The sequence below is a fragment of the Capsicum annuum genome, chromosome 3 (assembly GCF_002878395.1).
Source record: "Capsicum annuum cultivar UCD-10X-F1 chromosome 3, UCD10Xv1.1, whole genome shotgun sequence".
Classification (NCBI taxonomy): Eukaryota; Viridiplantae; Streptophyta; class Magnoliopsida; order Solanales; family Solanaceae; genus Capsicum; species Capsicum annuum.
In genome coordinates this window covers 232,599,004-232,620,088 of record NC_061113.1, presented here as the reverse complement: position 1 = coordinate 232,620,088, position 21,085 = coordinate 232,599,004, and the positions used below count along the sequence as shown (strand labels likewise).

General features: G+C 30.5%; 1 protein-coding gene across 4 annotated transcripts; it reads right to left on the bottom strand.

Moving 5' to 3' along the window:
- Positions 1 to 14,175: 14,175 nt before the first annotated feature.
- On the bottom strand, positions 14,176 to 16,155 carry LOC107866092. Of its 4 annotated transcripts, none has more exons than XR_007053704.1 (3): positions 15,647 to 16,155; positions 14,822 to 15,333; positions 14,176 to 14,484 (listed from the first exon to the last, which is right to left on the bottom strand). XR_007053704.1 is itself a non-coding variant. In XM_047409504.1 (3 exons), exons 1-3 carry the CDS (start codon positions 15,904 to 15,906, stop codon positions 14,450 to 14,452), a joined length of 354 nt encoding a protein of 117 aa, XP_047265460.1. In that variant the 5' UTR covers positions 15,907 to 16,147; the 3' UTR covers positions 14,176 to 14,449. The 4 variants fall into 4 exon arrangements, 1 of the variants encoding a protein (XP_047265460.1); XR_007053705.1 differs by having other exon boundaries at positions 15,184 to 15,333; positions 15,647 to 16,152; XM_047409504.1 differs by having other exon boundaries at positions 15,184 to 15,242; positions 15,647 to 16,147.
- Positions 16,156 to 21,085: the final 4,930 nt, after the last annotated feature.

Sequence of the window (21,085 nt, the reverse complement as noted above, 5' to 3'; positions counted from 1 at the left end):
TATTGAATCCATTGCTTCATCATATGTCTTAGGGTATTCATCATTTAAAGTATCGATATCAAAATTCTCAGTTAAGAAAATGGTGATAAAATCAATACTAAAATTAGTCTCAGTTCTACGCCTTTTACTCCTTCTAAGTGCATTTTCATGCTCATTAGCAATAACATCATATGCAAGCATTACTTGAGAGTTAACAAACATATATATAGAAGTATTCTTTTGCACATCACTAGGAACATCATTTTTCAAAAGAAAAATATGCTAAAAAAATTCTGCTACTCTATATTCACAAATAGAATAATCATTTAATGACATGAATTTATATGCAATACTATTTTAAGTATAACCAATAAAGTGTCATAAGTCTTTGAGCCTACATTCATCAATCTAAAAACAGGTAGACCAACCTTAGCCAAACACCCCCACACTTTTAGAAATTTCATGTTAGGGACAAATCCTTTCCATAACTCATACGAAGTCTTGTCTAACCTTTTATCAGGGTCTCTATTAATGAATATAACATACAAACAATGCAGCTTTCCTCCCACATATAGTCCGAAAGATTCGAGCTTAAAAACATAGAATTCATCATTTTATCAGCTTCAAAAATAAGTTTAAGGCCAACTTTATTTAGAAGTGCTCCAAAAACTAAGTTTCTACAGAAAGAGGGAACATATAGAACATTGTTCAATATTAATGTTTTATTAGAAGTTAATTTAAGAGAAATTTTTCCTTTACCCATAACTCCAGCAGTAGTGGAGTTACCCATATAGACGCACTCGCCATCGATGGATTCCTCAAATTCATGGAATACCTCTTTGTTGGCGCAGAAATGCCTTGAAGCCCTAGTGTACAACACCCACTCAGTCTTGTTAGACACCAAGTTTGTCTCGACGACTATTACCGTAATCACTTCATCACTCTCAACAAGATGGACTTGGACATCATTTTGTCCCCCCTGTTTTGAGTTTTGCAAATTATCCCATATTTCTTTAGTAGATTTGTTAGTAACAAGTAAATAAAAAAAAAGTATTAGTCATATGACTCAATAAATGCCCTTTAGCATTTATATTATCCTTTTTAATCCTTTTTTTTTTATCAAATTCATCAACAATCATAACAGTAGTAGAACCATCATTAAAGAAAACATAATCAACTTCTAATTATTCTAAGAAAATAAAAAGGTTTTGTGACCAACTTTTAAAATTATTTTCCTCCAGTGGCTCAATTTTTGATAAACCAGGAAAAGTTTTGTTCAAATAAACAGTTATTTATCAATATTGTATGTAAAGGAAATCGCTTTCAAATTGTTGAAAAAAGTACTACAATATTGATATTGGAACTGAATTAATAATAGTAAAAGAGTTGTCACAAACACTGTGTCATGGTAAGCCGCTGCCTTGAAAGCGATTTCGGCCCAACTCCGGTGCAAATCCTTCTAGATGGTCGCTCCCCAAGGTTCCAAAGCTACTTCCAAATACGTGCACTCGTGTCTGAAAGTTTGGAGGTTGCCTAAATCAATTTCCCAAAATAAGAAACTTAGGAAGAGGAAAGGAGAAAAATATTTTTTGTTTCTTCTAGTTGTGTATTTTGTTCTCCAAAGATATGTGTTTATATAGGATGCTAAAAACTGTTTGCAAGAAGAGTATTAATGGCATTAAATTATCACTAAACCAAAGTACAATTAAATCAAGTTTATTATAGACTTTTATCTTTTCATTTGGAACCGATATGTAGGTTCATCTCCTTGGTAACGCATATTTTTTTTTCCTTTATTCTTTGCACTATAAAATGCTTTATAAAACATTAACTCCACAATAGAGAGGGCAAAAGGGAGAAAAGGTGAGGACCACCGAAACTTGCCATTATTCGGTGGTCTGAGCTGGTTGCTGTTTGCAGATAAGGAAAAAAGATCATAGTTTGATTGAGTTTGGACGAGAGGTGTGAAGTGTGAGAGATTAAGGTTTTTGTTTGGTAATTTTGGATAAAGTTGGATGGGTTTTTTTGCAATTGGGCCAGAAATTATTGTTTGGGTTGCTATTTGAGCTTAAAACCATGAGAGTAAATGACTCAGATTGTGGACAAGTGAAATAAATTCGTAAGAAATTTAATGTTCCTCACTCATTTTCACTTAATTAATTTAATAATGCTTCTTTCGTCCTAATTAAATTTCACAATGTATGTATTATATATGTATACGTACAAATTTAACCATATTTAGAAAATATTATAACAATATGATAAAATCCTATTTAGAAATTAAAAGTAAAAGTTAACATACTAATATTTAAATATTTATTGCGATAATATATATATATATATATATATATATATATATATATATGAGATAAAATAAAAAAAATAAGAAAGTAAAAAAAATTATTTCTTTACACCAAATTTACTGAAATTAATATAAAGAATAAAAAGTGTCATTTTGATAAAGTATTCAGGACTAAGAAACATACGAAAATTAATCATATGAAAAGGAGAATCGAAATTGGGTGTCAACAATGTTGATTTACTTGATGATATTATACTGGCACATATCACTCCAACTCTCGCTCCCATGCTCCCGAGGAGCCATCGTCTTCTAAAAAACAGGCATAAAACAATTATCCTAATCACTTTTTTGATTTAAATATTTGAAATAGGGTGTCATCTTCAACACACAAAGCCATTCTCGGAAAGAGCTTAAGTATTATTTTAACAACTCATAGAGGACTGTAGATTAAGGATCAACGCGCTGGATTGATGAAGAATAATGAAAGACAAAATTCTATACTTTCAGGATTAGCTAGAGATATATTGAATTTTCCAATGTTAATCGTTGCATCAGAGAACATTTTTAGTCAAGGATGACAACAACTTGGAGACAACTGACACACATTTGGAGGCAATGCCATGAATGTTCTATTTTTGCCTTTGAGACTGGATTAGAGTGAAACGAACAAATCAAGGAATGGAGGTGGAGCCGACAGATGAACAAAATCTTAATGAAATTATGGCTTCAAGGAAGAACTTGTAACACCCCATATTTTTGTGCTAGAATTCTAACCGTCGTTCTTATGCGTATAAGCTCCAATTCAAATGATTGCCATGTGAGCATAAGTTTCATTATCATTATCCTAGAATGTGAAGTGTTTTCAAGGTGAAAGATATTCATAGGAATCACTTAGAGCGAAGTTGAGCTAAGAGTCTTTGATTCAGTTAAATCTTTGTATTTGATTCTACAAGAGTCGATTTTGAATGTGTATAACTTTTTATATATGTAGAATTTTTTATCTCAAGACCCACCAAATTGTAGATAATTGAATTATCTTTCCAACGATACCAATTTTGCCTTAATACGATACCCGAGTGAAAAGTTATGACATTTTTCGTGTGAGGTAGTAAGCCGATGCGATTGGAGCGCGGGGCGCCGGTCTTCTCGATGCTATGAGCGATGCGACACGTTGTTGTACCTAATGCAATAGCCAATGAGATACAGAGCTATTTCACATGCTGCTTCAGTTTCTAAAGGGTCTAGGGTCACTTTGGTCAATTCCCCTCACCCAAAACAGTCCATAACACATAATTTCAGCTCCTAAAAACATTAGATACATCATATTCATCTTTTTCTCTTCAAGTAAACCCTAGCCCCCTCAAGAACACCAAGAACGTCATCAAATTTTCTTTTAAAAAAGCAAGAACCCAAGCTTCCTAATTCAAGAACTTCAAGAAGAAGCTTCACGAACACCATTAGAGATTCAAAGTTTAAGCTTTTACATCCAATTAATCAAATAAGGTATGTGAGGTTATGAACAAGGATACTCCTTTCTTCCTTGTGCCTAAAACTAGCTTTTAAAGTTAAATTTACATGAATATACATGATTTGTAGTATATGGTTTATACCCAATTGTCATTATTTGATGTTTATAAAGTTACAAGTGATTTGGTATTGAATTGCATCTCTATTTTCACATGTCCATACGTTTGGCTTGGTTTTACATATATTGAAAATTGAATTTCATTATCTTGACTAGAATTGTTAAAGAAATTTTCAGATTTTGATTATCAAGCATGAACCTTGTGATGATTTGACATGAGTTAAAGAATGGGGTTTAAGCCCTAAGTTAAGTATTGATATCTTAAGAAGATTTTGCTTTTAAGCACCCTAGGCCTAGTTTATATTCAAATTTTAAGAAAAGATTTGATCTTTTGATCCTAAGCTAAGATACGGAATCTACACAGTTAGTTTTGATTACAGTTTTAAACAGACACATGCATAACTAGTTTTCATTATAAACCCTTATGCTAGTTTTAAGTTGGATTTTCTACAGAATGAGCATACATATTAAAGAGAGTAGTATTTAGCACCGAGTTGGGTATATATCCTAGTTCACATGCCCAGAACTACGACCAATGTAGGTACAAATTCAGATTATTTCTATTTATATGAATGCAAATACAGATTGTGATCACTCGGCTCAGGTTATGCTCCTTGGCAAGAGTATGACACATCTCCCCAATGTGAGGTTTTTCTCTTAGGGGAACTAGACGTTGGACACCATGATAACTCACATGGTGTATGTCGGTTAGAAGAACCTTTCTAGCAAAAAAGAATAACAGAAAAGTTTTTAGAAGAAAATCCCTAAACCTTAAGTCCTAAAATAGAATAATAGAACAACTTTTAAAAATTAAGTGTAAAGGCTCACAATTTTATTCAGGTATTATTTTACATAAGACATTAGCTATGAGATTCCAGCTTTCAGTTTACAGATATAAAGGTGAGTCCTTTCTACACTTAGCCTGCATGATTTGAAAACAGACTTAACTTCAGTTATACTTATTCCACTAGTAGAAAGAGTAAAAGTACAACTTTTAGAACTAAGTGTTATGGCTCACAAGATTTATATAGTATGTTTTATTATTCATGATTTATGATTTTCAGCTTTCAGTTATTCAAGCTAATGTGAGTCATTTACAATTAGCATGCATTCTTTATAAGTTATATGGACATTGAGATATTGTTTTTACTTATGCATTCACCCCCACATGCTCAGTATATTTCAAAAGTACTGATTCATATATACGTCTATGTACTACATTGTTTAATAATGTAGGTACAAGTTGTAGCGTGCACATCATAATTAGACAGTTGCAGCTTCCAGTCAGCAGGTGCTGAGATTTTTTGATTTAAGGGTTCGAGGCAGTCGTAGTTCGAGTAGCGCTTTATTTTCTTTATTCAGTCGTATTGATTCGGGATAGCTGAGGGTCATGTCCTGCCACCTATAGTTAATACTGGTAGAGGCTTCATAGACAGTCAGTAGAATTGATATATTTGATTCCAGTCTTGTTTTGTATAATCAGAGTTGTAATTATTTTAATATAGTTTTGTATTGATCATATTCAGAAAAGATTTATCTTCCACATTTTCTTTCGGATCTGTGTATTTTATTCAGTTGCTCACGAGTTATGCCAGTATAAGGGTTGGCTTGGGATCATTTGTGGTCCTAAGCACCGCGTGACGATTAGGGGATAGTCTTGGATCGTTACAGAACTCAGCACAATCGAGTCTGATGCACGACTTTGGCCCCCATTGATTTTGACATTCCTCAGGCAATTCTCATTAATTAACATGAATGAGTTAGAAAAAATGATGCAAATCTGTAGAATTGTTAATTAGTTATTTAATCTATTGAATTTTTTATATTTCATTTTAAGTGAGATGTAATTGTAATCTTGTAACTTATGAGTTTTAAATCATTTGACAATCAATCAAATATAAGATTTATTTACTTTTTACATCTTCTTTTCATTTAAATTGAATATCTAATTTGAATTCAATACTTTTAATATATTACTATCAAACTTTACATAAACATAACAAATATATATACAATGAAAATTGAAAAATAATATTAACAAATATTATTTAAGCTACTAGTATTGACATACAAAAATTCTCTATAAGTTTATCTTTTAAGTAGTGTATGTTAATATTTGAATATATATTCAAGTATTATTATATTAAGTAGTATATATTGTATGTATATGTGCGTGTATATTTTCTAAAGTAGTATAGTATGTAATGTATAAGTGTTGTTTGTATATTTTTTTAAGGTAGTATGTGTATATTCTGTATGTATATTGTTTAAAGTAGTGTTTTGATTTCTAAGTAATATATATTGTATGTATATATGTTTATATATTTTCTAAAGTAGTATATATTGAATGTATATATGTGTGTATATTTTCTAAAGTAGTATAATATGTAATGTATATACATTGTATGTATATTGTTTAAAGTAATATTTATTGTACGTATATATGTGTGTATGTTTTCTAAATCGTATAATATGCAATGTACATATGTTGTATGAGTATTATTTTAAGTAATATTTATTGTACGTATATATGTGTGTATGTTTTCTAAAGTCGTATAATATGTAATGTATATATGTTGTATGAGTAGTATTGATTATACATATATATGTCTGTATGTTTTTCAAGGTAATATAATATGTAATGTATATATGTTGTATGTATATTGTTTCAAATAGTATTTTAAGTAGTACATATTAAATGTATATTGTTTCAAGTAGTATTTCTAGTAGTATATATTGTATGTATATATATGTGTATGTTTTCTAAAATAGTATAATATGTAATCTATATATGTTGTATGTATATTGTTTCAAGTAGTATTTTAAGTAGTATATATTGAATGTATATTTCAAGTAGTACATAACTATATATTGAATGTATATTTGTGTGTATGTTTTCTAATGTAGTATAATATATAATGTATATATGTTGTATGTATATTATTTCGAGTAGTCTTTTAAGTGGTGTATGCCGAATGCACATATGTGTGTATATTTTTTAAAGTAGATATTGAGTGTATATATGTGTGTAGGTTTCCTAAAGTCGTATAATATTAACGTATATATGTGTATGTATATTATTTCAAGTAGTATATAACTATATATTGTATATATATTTGTGTGTATGTTTTCTAATGTAGTATAATGTATATATGTTGTATTTATATTATTTTAAGTAGGATTTTAAGTAGTATAAGTTGAATGTACATGTGTGTGTATATTTTTTTAGTAGATATTGAATTATATATGTGTGTGTTTTCTAAAGTCGTATAATATGTAATGTATATATGTTGTATGTATATTGTTTAAAGTATTAAGTAGTATATATATGTATCTATAGTATATATTGAAAAAACAATGAAATTTCAAATTTAACCTTTTTTATGTGTAGGACCGATAACTGACCCATTAATCGAATTGGACCAAGTTGACTCGGTCCAAGACCAGTTAGACTAGCCACATAGTTAACTGGGCCAGTGATGGGCCATCGAGAGTTTTTTCACTGTTAGGTCCGATACAGATCGACCCATTAACTTGGGCAACCGGACTGGACCTGAGCCTGGTAAAAGAAAATGGGCCGGTATCAGGTTGGGGCAGACCGTCCCGATTGACAGTTTTAGCCAAAGTTATAATAAACTTTTATTCTCTACAGATAAAACAAAATGAAAATTTTCAATAATGCTAACTATAGAAGTTTCTTATCAGATAAAATTGAGGCTTGGCCCACCATATAAAATAAGACTTTATATCTTTATAAGCCTACAAAGTTGAGACAACAACCTCATAAGTATCGAACAAATTCAAGAGAACCAATAATGGTGGGCCATTGAGGCTTAGGCTTATTGGGCTACTTAAGCCCATATAAAGATTTGACCAACTTACAAACATGATTGAGAGTGGGTGGGGGCATGCCGGGAGGAAACCTCATATAAACCTCTTTTTGTAAGTCGCCATGGAGAAAGGCATTATTAATATCAAGTTGAAATATATTCCAATTATTTTTAACCACAACTGCTAACAAACATCTTACAGTGGTAATCTTGACATGGGTGAAAAAGTTTCGGTATAATCAACCCCTTCCCTTTGAATATCCCTTCGAACAACCAAAGGAGCCTTGTAGCATTCTACACTCTAATCAATAAGATATTTGACCTTGTAAACCCTTTTACATGGGAGTGATTTGTTCTTCTTAGGGAGTTCAACAACCTTTCAAGTATTGTTAGCCTCAAGTGCTGCAATTTCAGTTGACATTGTCTCTTGCCAGCAACGGTGAGACATGCTTGTGAAAAGTAGTAGGTTAAAAATCTGCGATGTAGAGGTGAGAAGATATCTATTGGAAGTGGAAATAGCAGAAAAAAAGGATGAGGCAGTCAAAGTAGCATAAAAAAAGGAAGAGTGAAGATCAGTATAGTAAAAAAAGTTGCAAAAATAATCGGCTAAGTAACTAGAAGAATGAGAATGTCTTAATGATCTCCTAGGAGAGGGTGGAGCAGCTTGGATGGGGGGGGGGGGGGAATAGGAGAATTAGGAGAAGAGACGACATCAAGGAAGAATTAGGAATATCAGGGTCCACGGGAGATGAAAAAAAAAAGATGGAGTGGGTGAATCAATGTCATCAAGGATGGTAGGGATGGATAGAATAAGGCTAGGTTGAGGAGATAAAGTGGAAAAGGGAAAGATATGTTCATAGAACTTGACATTCTTGTAAAACAAAATCTGCTTGGACTCCAAATCAAGCAATGTATATCCTTTTTTGATTAAAAAGAAATCCAAAAAACACATTTGATAGCCTTAGAATCAAGTTGGACCTAGTATGGGAAAGTGTTGCAACGTAACAAATCCAAAAACTCTTAAAGAATCATAAGAAGGAGAAAATCCAAAAAGTAATTCATAAGGTGTGTGTGAGTCTATCACTCGAGAAAGAAATCGAATGATTAAATAAGTGGTCGTAAGAAGGCACTCCCCCAACAAGTAATGGGTAAATGAGATTGAAACAAGAGTGCACGATAAGTTTCTAAAAGGTATTTGTGTTTACATTCGACCATACCATTTTGTTGTGGTGTGGCGACACAAGAAGTTTCATGAAGTATTCCCTTAGAAGCAAGAAAGTCAAAGTTGTTCAAGCTCGTACCAAGTTCTTTAGCATTGTCTGATCATATAATTTTAACACTAGTATTGAAGTGTTTTTCCACTAAGGTGATAAAATTTTTGAAAACAGTGAAGGCATTACTCTAAGTTTTAAGAAGGTAGGTCCAAATTCTCCTACTATAATCATTCACAATAGTTAAAAAATATCGATAACAATCATGCGTTGATACCTCATAAGGACCCCAAGTAGCCACATGAATGAGATTAAAGATACATTTATGGCTGTTAACCGGGTCGGTCCGATTCAAATCGGCACCAACCCATGAAAATTAATCGGGTTATGGGCCGGTCCGATATTGGGTCAGTGTTAACGGGCCGGTTCGGTCTGGGCCCAAACAGTGAAAATTGCTCAAATGGACCGAAACCGGCCCACTTAACATTTATCTGGTTTTGACCGATCAAAACCAGTCAAAATGGGTCAAAATTTAAAAGAAAATAAATTCAAATTTACATATTTTTTTTAATATATACACACCTATATACATTTTTAAATACATTAAACAATATATATACAATAAATATACACTAAATATATAATACTTTAGAAAACATATACACATGTATAGTTTAAATAGATACTAGTTTAGATTCTATAGGAAATATATGCACATATACGTACAATGCAATATATATACTACTTTAAATAATATACATACAACATATATACACTAAATATATACTACTTTAGAAAACATATACATATGTATACTTTAAATAGATACTAGTTTAGATTCTATAGGAAATATATGCACATATATACATACAATTCAATATATATACTATTTTAAATAATATTCATACAACATATATACACTAAATATATACTACTTTAGAAAACATATACACCTGTATACTTTAAATAGATACTAGTTTAGATTATATAGAAAGTATATGCACATATATACGTACAATACAATATATATACTACTTTAAATAATATACATACAACATTATATACACTAAATATATGCTACTTTAGAAAACATATACACATGTATACTTTAAATAGATACTAGTTTAGTAACTATAGAAAATATATAGACATATATACGTACAATATATTACATATAATACTTTAGAAACATATTCACATGTATACATTAAATATATACTATTTTAGCCTATAGAAAATATATACACATACAGGTAGAATATATACTACTTTAAATACCTCTTGAAATAATATACATACAACATATATAAACTATATATATATACTACTTTAGAAAACATATAGACATGTAAATGTTAAATATATACTATTTTAGAGTCTATAGAAAATATACACACATATATGTAGAATATATACTACTTTAAATACCACTTGAAAGTTGAAAGATATATACATTACATGTTATAGTACTTTAGAAAATACATATATACACACAAAATTACAATGTATGCTACTTAATATAATAATATTCGAAGTTTTGAACATATATTCATTATATGTTTTCATTATATTTGAACTTAAAGGATATTTATTTTTTCATTATATGTATATATGTTTGTTATGTTTATTACTTAATGTAAAGTTTGATAGTAATATATTAAAAGTATTTAATTCAAAGTAGAAATTCAATTTTAATGAAGAACTTATAGACATTAACATATATACATTACATATTATACTACTTTAGAAACTTATACATATTAAATATATACTATTTTAGTCTATAGAAAATATATAGACATATATGTAGAATATATACTACTTAAAATACCACTTGAAACAATATACATACAACATATATAGTATATATATCTATATATATATATATATATATATATATATATATATATTTATATATATACTACTTGAAATACCACTTGTGTATATATGTAGAATATATGTATAAATTTGTATATATGTTTGTTATGTTTATTACTTAGTGTAAAGTTTGATAGTAATATATCAAAAGTATTTAATTCAAACTAGAAATTCAATTTAAATGAAAAAAATTACAAAGTATGGAGTGAATGATGTTATATTTTATTGATTGAAAAATGATCCAAAACTTATAATTTACATGAATGAAAAATCTACAAATTTTACATCATTTTTTCCAACTCGTGCATATTAATATTAACGAAAACTGTCATAGGATAGTAAAAATCAATGGGGTTAAAATCATGCATTGAACTTGATTGTGCTGAGTTCTCCCTTGAAGTTGGAATTTCTTCAAGATTTTGTTCGTCTTTCGGCTCCACCTCCATTCCTTGATTTCTTTGTTCCGCTCTAATCCAATTTCTAAAGCAAACTAGAACATTCATAGCACTGTTTCTCAATAAGTGTCGGTTGTCTCCAAGTTGTTGTCGTCCTTGACTAAAAGCGCTCTCTGATGCAACGGTTGACATTGGAACATTCAGTATATCTCTAGCTAATCTTGAAAACACAAGATATTGTCTTTCGTTATTCTTCCACCAACCAATGCGTTGATCCTTGCTCTACGATCATTTATCGACTGTCGAAGATAATACTTTAGTTCTTCCCGATAATTTGTTGTGTATGTTAAAGGAAAAACCCAGTCCCAACTATTTAAATCATAAAATAATCAGAAAAACCACTATGTGCCGACCTTTTAGGAGATGATGACTTCTCGGGAGCTTAAGGAGTGGCAGTTAGAGTGATATTTGTTGGTATAGCTACATCAAGTAAATCGGCATAATGGTTATATAATGCTTCTATGTAAATGTTCGCATCACTCATAGCCATAAACAAATCTAATTTTTCTTCAGGCTCTATCTCTAAGGAATTATAAATAATAGAACTAAAGTCGCACATAGTATTATATTTCATACATGGATTTAGTAAAACACCAACCAAGTAAATTGGGAAAAGCGGATAATATTTTTAAAATTTAGCAAACATATCACCAACAACTTCTTTGTAAACTTCTTTATTCTTATATTCTTTAAGCAAACAAGAAATGTCGGCTAAATAAGCTAATATATTATAGACAGTAGGATAATAAGCACCGAAAAATTCAACCGTAGCTATATAAATTTTTTCAAGAACTTAACAAGATCATCAATTGCAGCCCAATCAGAATCATGTAGCATACACTCAGGAAAAGAACCAGAATAATAGGAACTTTATAAGCAAGACAAGCTTTTAAATAAGTATAAGTAGCATTCCATTTAGTATCACATTCTTCAGGCATTAATATCGGTCTAAGTTCATTTTGTTCACATTTAACTTTAAATTCTCTCACTTTACATCTTCGATTATTTTCTTGAATGAAGCCAACAGCAAGACGGACCTTTCCAATATAAAGTTCAAAAAATTCAAGACCATCTTTTATAATTAAATTATATATATGACAAGTACACTTAACATGAAATATTTCAGGTAACAACGGAGAAAGGTTAACTTTTAACTTGTCAATAGCAGCTTTGTTGTTAGATGCATTATCAAAAGCAATACATAAAATTTTTCTTTCAATACCATAATATTCTGCAACTTTAGTAATAGATTCAGAAATAAATTTTTCAATATGTCTACGATCTTCATCATACAAAAAAGCTAGTATACGTTTTTGCATAACATAATTATTATCTATCCAGTGTCAAATAATGGTTAAATAATTATTTTTATTAATAGCACGACCAAAATCAGAAGTTAGAGCAATTCTACATTGAATATTTTTTAATAATATAAATAAATACTAAACATATTGTGCATGGAATCTAAAAATATCGATCCGACAAGTACTTCTACGAATACCACTAAACATAGGATTATAAATTGCTTGAATATATTGAATAAACGCATTCGAAGAAGCAAAAGTGAAAGACAAACAACCCACAACTATCATTTTCACTATTTCTTTTCGGTCCTTCATTTTATTATAATTCTTAATTAATTGACCGCTTGTTGGGTTCAATCAGTTTGTGTTGGCCTACCAACAGCCTCACCACCTTGTGCAATACATAACTCTCTAGCGTGTCTATCTCTTAAATGTCTCATCAACAAACCCATACCCCCTTTATTGCTTTCGGTTTTATGCTCATATATAATTTCACAAATATTGCATTGCCCTTTACTTTCTCCTTCTATTTCTGTAAAAAAAATTTCTTGCAATACTAGTTCTTCTACGAGGTCTTGGGGCACAGGGAGGACAGGGAAGAAGATTAACCAATTCAGATCTAACATTAGCATTTCCTACTACGGGTGTCTCACCAATATTTTCATCATCTTCGTCTAAATTAACCGCATCTGCTTCATTTTCTTCTTCTATACCATAATTTTTCTAAACTTCTGTATAATTCATATCGTGAGCACCTACACCTATTTCTTTCTCAAAAGGTTGACTAATCGGTATCGGAGCATACGGGTATATCTAGTACTTGAAACGCCATCAATTCATTTTTTACTATCACTACCACTTCCGGGATAAAAATTTTTTATATTTTTACTGGGGTTTCTTAATTTATTCATATTATAAATCAAACTAAAAAATATTCAAAATACACAAAATAATAAAAATAAATATTCAACAATTAATACACTAATTAAAAATTAAAAGTAAGAGATGGAACGACAATACCAAATTTTGAAAGTATCCAAAAGTTGCGACTTTAAAAAACTTTCATTTGTATTTGTAATTGCGAAATTAAAAAAAATAAAATTGAACACTTTAGGAGATAATTAGAATATTTGTGAGAGATTGAGATTTGGGAGAATAGATTTGTGTGAAAAATGATTTTAGAATTGGGGGTATTTATAGAAAAAAATTTGAATTATTTTTTCTTTAAAAAGGATCAAATTTGGCCAAATGGCCGGTTGACCCAAACAACATTATAGTCGTTGGGCCAGCGGTCCACTTGACCGTTGGGAATTAGCCCAATCAGCATCCCACTCAATATTTTAAAAAAATTAATGAACCGGATCGGTTAACCGATGGGCTTGGTCCGGGTTTGGAACTGGGCCCGTCCACCAGGCCCATCTATTGAGACGACCCATCCCGAGATCGACAGCCCAGTAACTCGATGTCCACCGGGCCGGGCCGGGCTAGATCGGGTCGGGCCACCTAATTAGGCCGGGCTAAATTGGCCGGAATGGGCCGTCCGACCCATTTGACAGGTTTAGATAGATTTAGAAGAAATGATTCAAGAATGAAAAGGCAATTTAGCCTGCCTAGCTTTGAGACAAATATCACAGGGAAAAACAAAATCAGATATAAAAACTGAATTAAATAGAGAAAGATTCTTCATATTAGATATAGGAAAATGCCCCAATCTTGTGTGTCATAAACTTATATCAGTAGCTGAAAGCTTTGAAGGAATTGAAAAGGAACTGGAAACTCCTAAGAACTTTGAATCATTACAGAAAGACTTAGAAATTAATGGGTCATTTGAGTACAGGTAGTGAGTGAGGGTACTGAGCTTGACTTGAGAGGAGTTATTTTCAGAAGGTAAGACCTCGTTGGACTTCACCAAGAACCACTGCCATCTTCACAGAAGGGGCCTGCAATATAACACAAAAATATGAGAAAATTAGTATGCTGGTTAGCTATGTAGTGCATTTGTGGACTGTTAACAAGTTAATCTGAATTCAGGGACATATAGAACTTTATGTAAAACCATATCAGGTAGTAAACCCACACTACCTTATTGAGTAACTTTTAATCTATGGAAATTAGGGAGACACCGAATAATATGAGAAGGAAGAGGAGATAGATTGAAAAGCAAGAAAGAATCATAGGTCATGTGCTCAGAAGCGCCTAAATCAAGTATCCATGGGTTTGAATCAACATGAGAAGAGAAGGAAAAAATAGTAGGGTTTAGTAAGGGTGTGATGATACCAGTACAATTGTAAAAGACATCGACATCTGAATGTTGCTCACTTTGTTGTCTTTGTTTAGCATCTTTCATCTATGGAACATCTGTGAGGATTGATTTGGAGAGAAATATTATCCTATTTGGGACTGCTAAATTGCAACCTGAGCTGTAGTGCTGTTGTAGTTGGGGTTTCTTTTAGACTTTGTGAACTAAAAATCTGGGGAAAATAAATCAACCTACAACAATTGTCAACCATATGATTAGTTAAATGGAAATGAGTGCAAAATTTTTCTCTTATGGGTTCGCAAAAATTAGCATTGAATTTCCCATCTCCAGTGGGGAATTTCTAAGGAGAAAACCTTGTCTGAAACTTCTAGTTGTTTACCATTAAAGCTTCCTCTGTAGGGTGTGAAACCACATATTCCTCTCTCTCTGTACTTTATCCTAAATAAGAAGAGAATAAGCACGTCATACAGTTTGGAGAGGCCCATCATCAAAATGCTACTCCTCATACCTGAATATGCTTCATTGAGACCTATTAAGAAATGAATAAGGCAAGTATTCTGACGTGTTATAGTTGTTTTTACCTTCCCTTCACAAGTACAAAAATAGTACAAAAATAAAAAGCATTCAGAGCATCAAGTTCATCCCATAATTTTTTTACTTTGGTGAAGTAACCTGTAATATAATTAACGCCTTGTACTATATCATTAAGCTCTTTTTGAAGTTATATAATTGTTCATCATTACATTGGCCAAATATGGGCTTTAATTCTTTCCATATTTCTTTTGCAGTTTTATAGATTCTGCTATTTCTTGTGAAAGGGATTTAAGTAACCAAGAGATTACCATTTTTTTACAACGACTCCAGGATTGATATTAAGGTGAGGTGGAAGCAGGTATTGTTGTGGAATAATCAATGAATCCAAGCTTGTTTTGGCCGAAAGAGCGATTACAACAGATCTCTTCCATCCAGCGAAACCTTTTCCATTAAAGAGTGAGTTGACCAACATCATCCCCGGGGAATCAAAAGGGTGAAGGTAGTGAGGATAGGAAGGAGCTATTGCTGGAGAGACAATAATAGTGCTTTGGTTTTCAGGAGCAGTCATGAATGATAGAGTGGAGGGTGAAAGAACAAAAAGAAGAAGAAAGATATAAAAAAAATGGAGCTCCTAGGTCTCTGATACCTTGTTGGAAGAAAGGAGAAAATTTGAAAATTTTACTTGTGATATTCTATAAAAAAAAACGCGATGATAATTACAATGTACAAACTTCCTTATATACTAAAAGGAATATGCTACTACTGAAAAACTACCTTTCAGCTGTACTATTTACAATTGGCCAAAAAGCTATACTAAACTTTTATTCTCTACAAATAAAATAAAATGAAAAATTTCAATAATGCTAACTCTGGAAGTTTCTTATCAGATAAAATTGGGAGTTGGCCCACCATATAGAATAACACTCTATGGGTGTGTTCGGTATGAATGAAAATGTTTTTCATGAAAAATATTTTTCTAGAAAATGTTTTTTTGAAAAATAAGTTGATTTCTTACTTGTTTTCTTATGTTTGGTCGGTGGATGAAAAATATTTTCTGAAAATTATTTTTTAGTGTTTGGTTGATGAATGAAAAAATATTTTTCAAAATATATATTTTAGTGTTTAGCTAAATAGTAAAAATACATTTTAGAAAATTATTTTTGACCCTGAAAAATACTTTTTTAGGGTGTGTTCGATATAAAGGAGGAAAAACGTTTTCTAGAAAAATAAGTTATTTCTTACGTATATTCTTGTGTTCGTTATGCAATTTGATTAAGTATATATTTTCTAAAAGTATTTGTATATATTTAATAAAAATAATAAGAACGAATAGGATAAGAAGGGTGGGATAAGGAAAATGTTTTGAATTTATTTTTTTAAATAAATTTTTTGGGGGAGGGTGTTGGTAGGTGGTGGTTGAGGTTGTCAAAATAGGTAGTAAGATCGGGGTGATAAAAAAATATATTTTTTTAATAATAAATTTTGTTTTTTTTTTGAGGGAGGGGGCTAGTAAGATTGGGGGTTGGGGTAGGGGAGTAAGGGTGAGGTAAGAAAAAAATATTTTTTTTAAAAAGGGGGGAGGTTGGTAGGGGTAGGGTTGGGGTGGGGTCGGGTAGCGGAGGGAAAGTAAAAAGTTTGAATTAAAAAAAAAAGAATTAAATACGTTTTTTTTTGAAGGAAATAAAGGTTTGAGTTTTAGGTTAGGGGATGAGGTAAAAAAAAATTGAAATAATTTTTTTTAATGGGGTGGTAGGGGTGGGGGTCGGGTTAGTAGAGTGAGGGTGGCGTAAAGAAAAATTTAAAATCTTTCAAAAAATAAATTAATTTTTTTGGAGGTAGTGGTGGTGGTAGGGGAGTAGGGGTTTGAGTTTTAGGTAGGGGGATGAGGTAAGCAAAAAATTTGAAATATATATATATATTTTTGGATTGGGGGGGGGGGGGGGGGGGGGGGGGATTGGGATCGGAGTAGGGATAGGTGATTTTGAGTGTTGTATGAACATTTAAACTTAAGAGTGAGGTTGAAAGAGAGTCTTGGAAAATATTTTCCTTACTCTTTTAAGGGAAATCATTTTTCTTAGATTTGAGGAAAATAAGTTGATTTAGAAAACATTTTTCAAAACTTTTAAACCAACCAAACATGCGAAAATTGAAAAACATTTTTCAAAAAATATTTGTAAAAATTACATATATAACGACATGTTTACTAATACTTACTAAAAATCCCAGCTATTTTCAAAATTTTATTAAATCCCAACATTTAGCCTTGGAAGATACATATAAGTTAATTTAGATACGTCCTACAGATACATGTATTAGTTAAACTAATTAGCATGTTTTAAGGGATGTAACAGCCAAACTGGCATTAATATAGCAATTAACCTAACTAATTATGGTAAAAACTAAATAATATTCCACGATATATGGTAATTAGTTTGTAATTCCACCATTTTAAACAAGAACCTTTCCATAATCAGTTTTCAGGTTGCAAAAAGTTCATACGTTCCATCAAAATAAATTCATACGACCTTTTTTTTTTATTTGTTGATTTTGTTTCATCAATTGCAATGAATATTTCAGTTTTCATACGTCATTCCGACATTTGGATTAACAATATTATACCATAATCACCCAAACTCATTTCGTTGCCGTTGTTCGATATGAAGGGAAACAAGATCATTACAGGTTGCAAGAATAATGAAGTTAAGGTTGGACAAATTTACAAGGACAAGTGTACTGTTATTTCAGTTATGACATGGTATGCCATTGAGTATTCCTTGCAATTGATCTGGCAAAAAAGATCTGACGAAAAAGATTTGTATCTTGTTTATGCGAAAAAAGATCTGACAAAAAAAAATTGTATCTTGTTTAACGTTTCAAAAGTAGTTATTTATAGCTTGTTTATTCAATTATGCATTTAACGTAAAATTGATTGTTGTTTTACGTAGTTCTATCTTTTGTTATTTTAAGTAGGCTGAGATACATATTTGGTCTAACTAGATACATTTTTCCTTCATCTTGTATCTCTGGTTCGGGTTGTGTATATATATGTATCTCTTGGTGTTTTAGTTTTAGTGATATCAGCATACCAAAAATACATATTAGTAGTGTTAAAGATACATATTGTGCGCGATTGTACATATACGTATCTCTCGTTAATTTTTTCTGTATGATAAAATACATCTTAATTTTTTAACATATTGCCGTTGAAAATATATATAACTACCGTGAGATAAATCGTACAGATTCTTTTAGGTAATTTTTCCTTAATATTGTTCTCGTTTTTTTAAAAAAAAAGAAAGAAGAATGTTGAATAATTACAAACAGACGTTAAATTCCATGTACTATTTTTAGTTGTTTTCGACCTATGAACAAATAGATGAGTGACATCAAGAATCTCAATAAAGACACTAACCAAATAACTCTTTTATGCCTTTATTTGTGATATACTTTATGTAAGGATAATGTAACGTAGGTGTTCGAGTGAATGTCTATTTGTATATAGTTGTTTATTATTAGGACTTTACTTGAATGAGTGGTGCAATTGTTTTAAATTAGGAGCCCTTAGCAGTAATGATTTTGGAGTCTTAGTCTCCAAAACACTCTTGCATTTATATATATATATATATATATATATTGATGTAACAAAATACTTTTGTACATAAATTAGGTGTATATAAATGTATCTCTTGTTATTCCACACTTTTAAGCAAAAATTCTTTCATATTTTGTTTCCAGTTATAAACGATTCCTACGATCTTTTTGGATTAACGATATAACGTACGAAGGCTATAAGAGTGATTGAATCGTTGTATGGACAAGTGTACTCTTATTTCAGTTATGACATAGTATGTCATTGAGCATTCCTTCAATTTCTATGCGAAAAGAAACAAAAAAATATTTGTATCTTTTTTAATGTTTCAAAAGTAGTTATTTGTCTCTTGACTATTCAACTATGCATTTAACGTAAAATTAATTGTTATTTTACGTAATTCTATTTTTGTTATTTTTAGTAGGCCGAGATACATATTTGGTCTAATTAGATACATTTTTTCTGCATCTTGTATCTCTGGTTCACATTGTTTATATTTATGTATCTCTTGATACTTTAGTTTTAGTGATATGAACGTACCAAAGATACATATTAGTAGTGTTAAATATACATAATGTGCATGATAGTACATATATGTATCTCTTGTTAATTTTTTTTGTGCGATAAAATACATCTTAATTTTTTTAACGTATTGCCATTGAAGATACATATAACTAACATAAGATACATCCTACAGATACATTTAATAATTAAACTAGTTTGCATAATTTAAGGGTTGTAGCGGTTAAAGTTCCTTTAATTTAGCAATTAACCTAACTAATAATGGTAAAAATTAAATTAAATTCTATGAAAATAGGTAATTTGTTTGTTATTCCACATTTAAAAATAAAATTTCTTCCATATTTCGTTTTCAGTTATAAACGATTCCTACGACCTTTTTATTATTTTTTCTTGATTTTGCTTGAAGTAATTACAATGAACATTTTAGTGTTGTTACGTTATTCCGGCGTTTGGATTAACGATATAACGTACGAGGGCTAAATAATTGAATTAAAAAAATAAATAATGCGAGATACATATAACATGCCCCTCATATACTATATGTATCTTTAAACTTACTAACATATATCTTTAGTATGCTTATTTTACTAAAACTTTAAAACAAGAGTTAAACAGATAACAATAGATACAAAATATTGAAAAAAGTATCATGTATGTATAACTATGTATCTAAGCCTGAAATTATCCAGATCCGAAATAACAAGAGATACATAAATGCACAATAACACAAAACCAGATATACAAAAAGCTTAAAATATATCTGTTATTTTATAGAATATGTATCTTTTATATTTGAATCAAAATAAAAAAGAGCGTGAGATACATACCAAACAAACTCGTACACAATATATAGCTGTAAGTTTACTAACGTGTATCTTTAATACGTCTATTTCACTAAAACTTAAAAAATAAGAGATACATATAACAAGAAAAATAGAGAACAACATATACAAGAAATTGCTCTGAAGGTCTCCATAGATCTTGAATTTTTGTTTTAAGATAATGATGCATAATTTTTTTTCCCCAGTAACTTGATGATTGATTAGAGAGTATTTTCAAGGTGAGTGTAGTTGAATTTTTTCTTCCTCAGAAAGATGAATGACTATAAATTCATTGGTCACCGTATCATCTTTTATCGGAGGTTTCAGTTATTTTTTTGCTTCGCGCAGCAAAATATTATTGGATTAGAAGGTTTACCTAAAGTACCGATAACGAAAAATTAGTCGAAAATAACCTCACCGGGGATAATTTTCTTCGTCAAAATAGTAACTTTACCCATAACTCGAGTACCAAAATATCATCATCTTTAACATGAAACTCCAAACGATCAATCGGGTGAGCTAAAGGGCCATGATGTTGTTTAATTTGATTTTTGAGAAAAAACATTGAACATAATAAGAAGAAATTGAAGATGAATTTAGGGGAAAAAATACCTTAATTAAAAAAGGTGAAAAAGAAGAGATAATTGTGGGATAAAATCGTGACCAAAATTTTGGCGTTAATATAGCCTTTAATGTAGGAAAATTTGGTAAAGTTAAAATTGAAAAAAAAAAAGTGTTTTAGGATGTATCTCAATTTTTAACCTAAATTAATAAAAGTTGAAATATTTATAGTTTTTTCAAACTAAAGAAATTTT

What these genes read in the sequence shown, in the direction of transcription:
- LOC107866092 (XM_047409504.1), bottom strand. Translation starts at nt 15,906, where the DNA reads ATGACTGCTCCTGAAAACCAAAGCACTATTATTGTCTCTCCAGCAATA. An exon ending in GGAGTCGTTGTAAAAAAATG is followed by an intron (nt 15,243 to 15,646) that starts GTAATCTCTTGG and finishes CTTCTTATTTAG; the next exon opens with GATAAAGTACAGAGAGAGAG. An exon ending in CTACAGAGGAAGCTTTAATG is followed by an intron (nt 14,485 to 15,183) that starts GTAAACAACTAG and finishes GTTATATTGCAG; the next exon opens with GCCCCTTCTGTGAAGATGGC.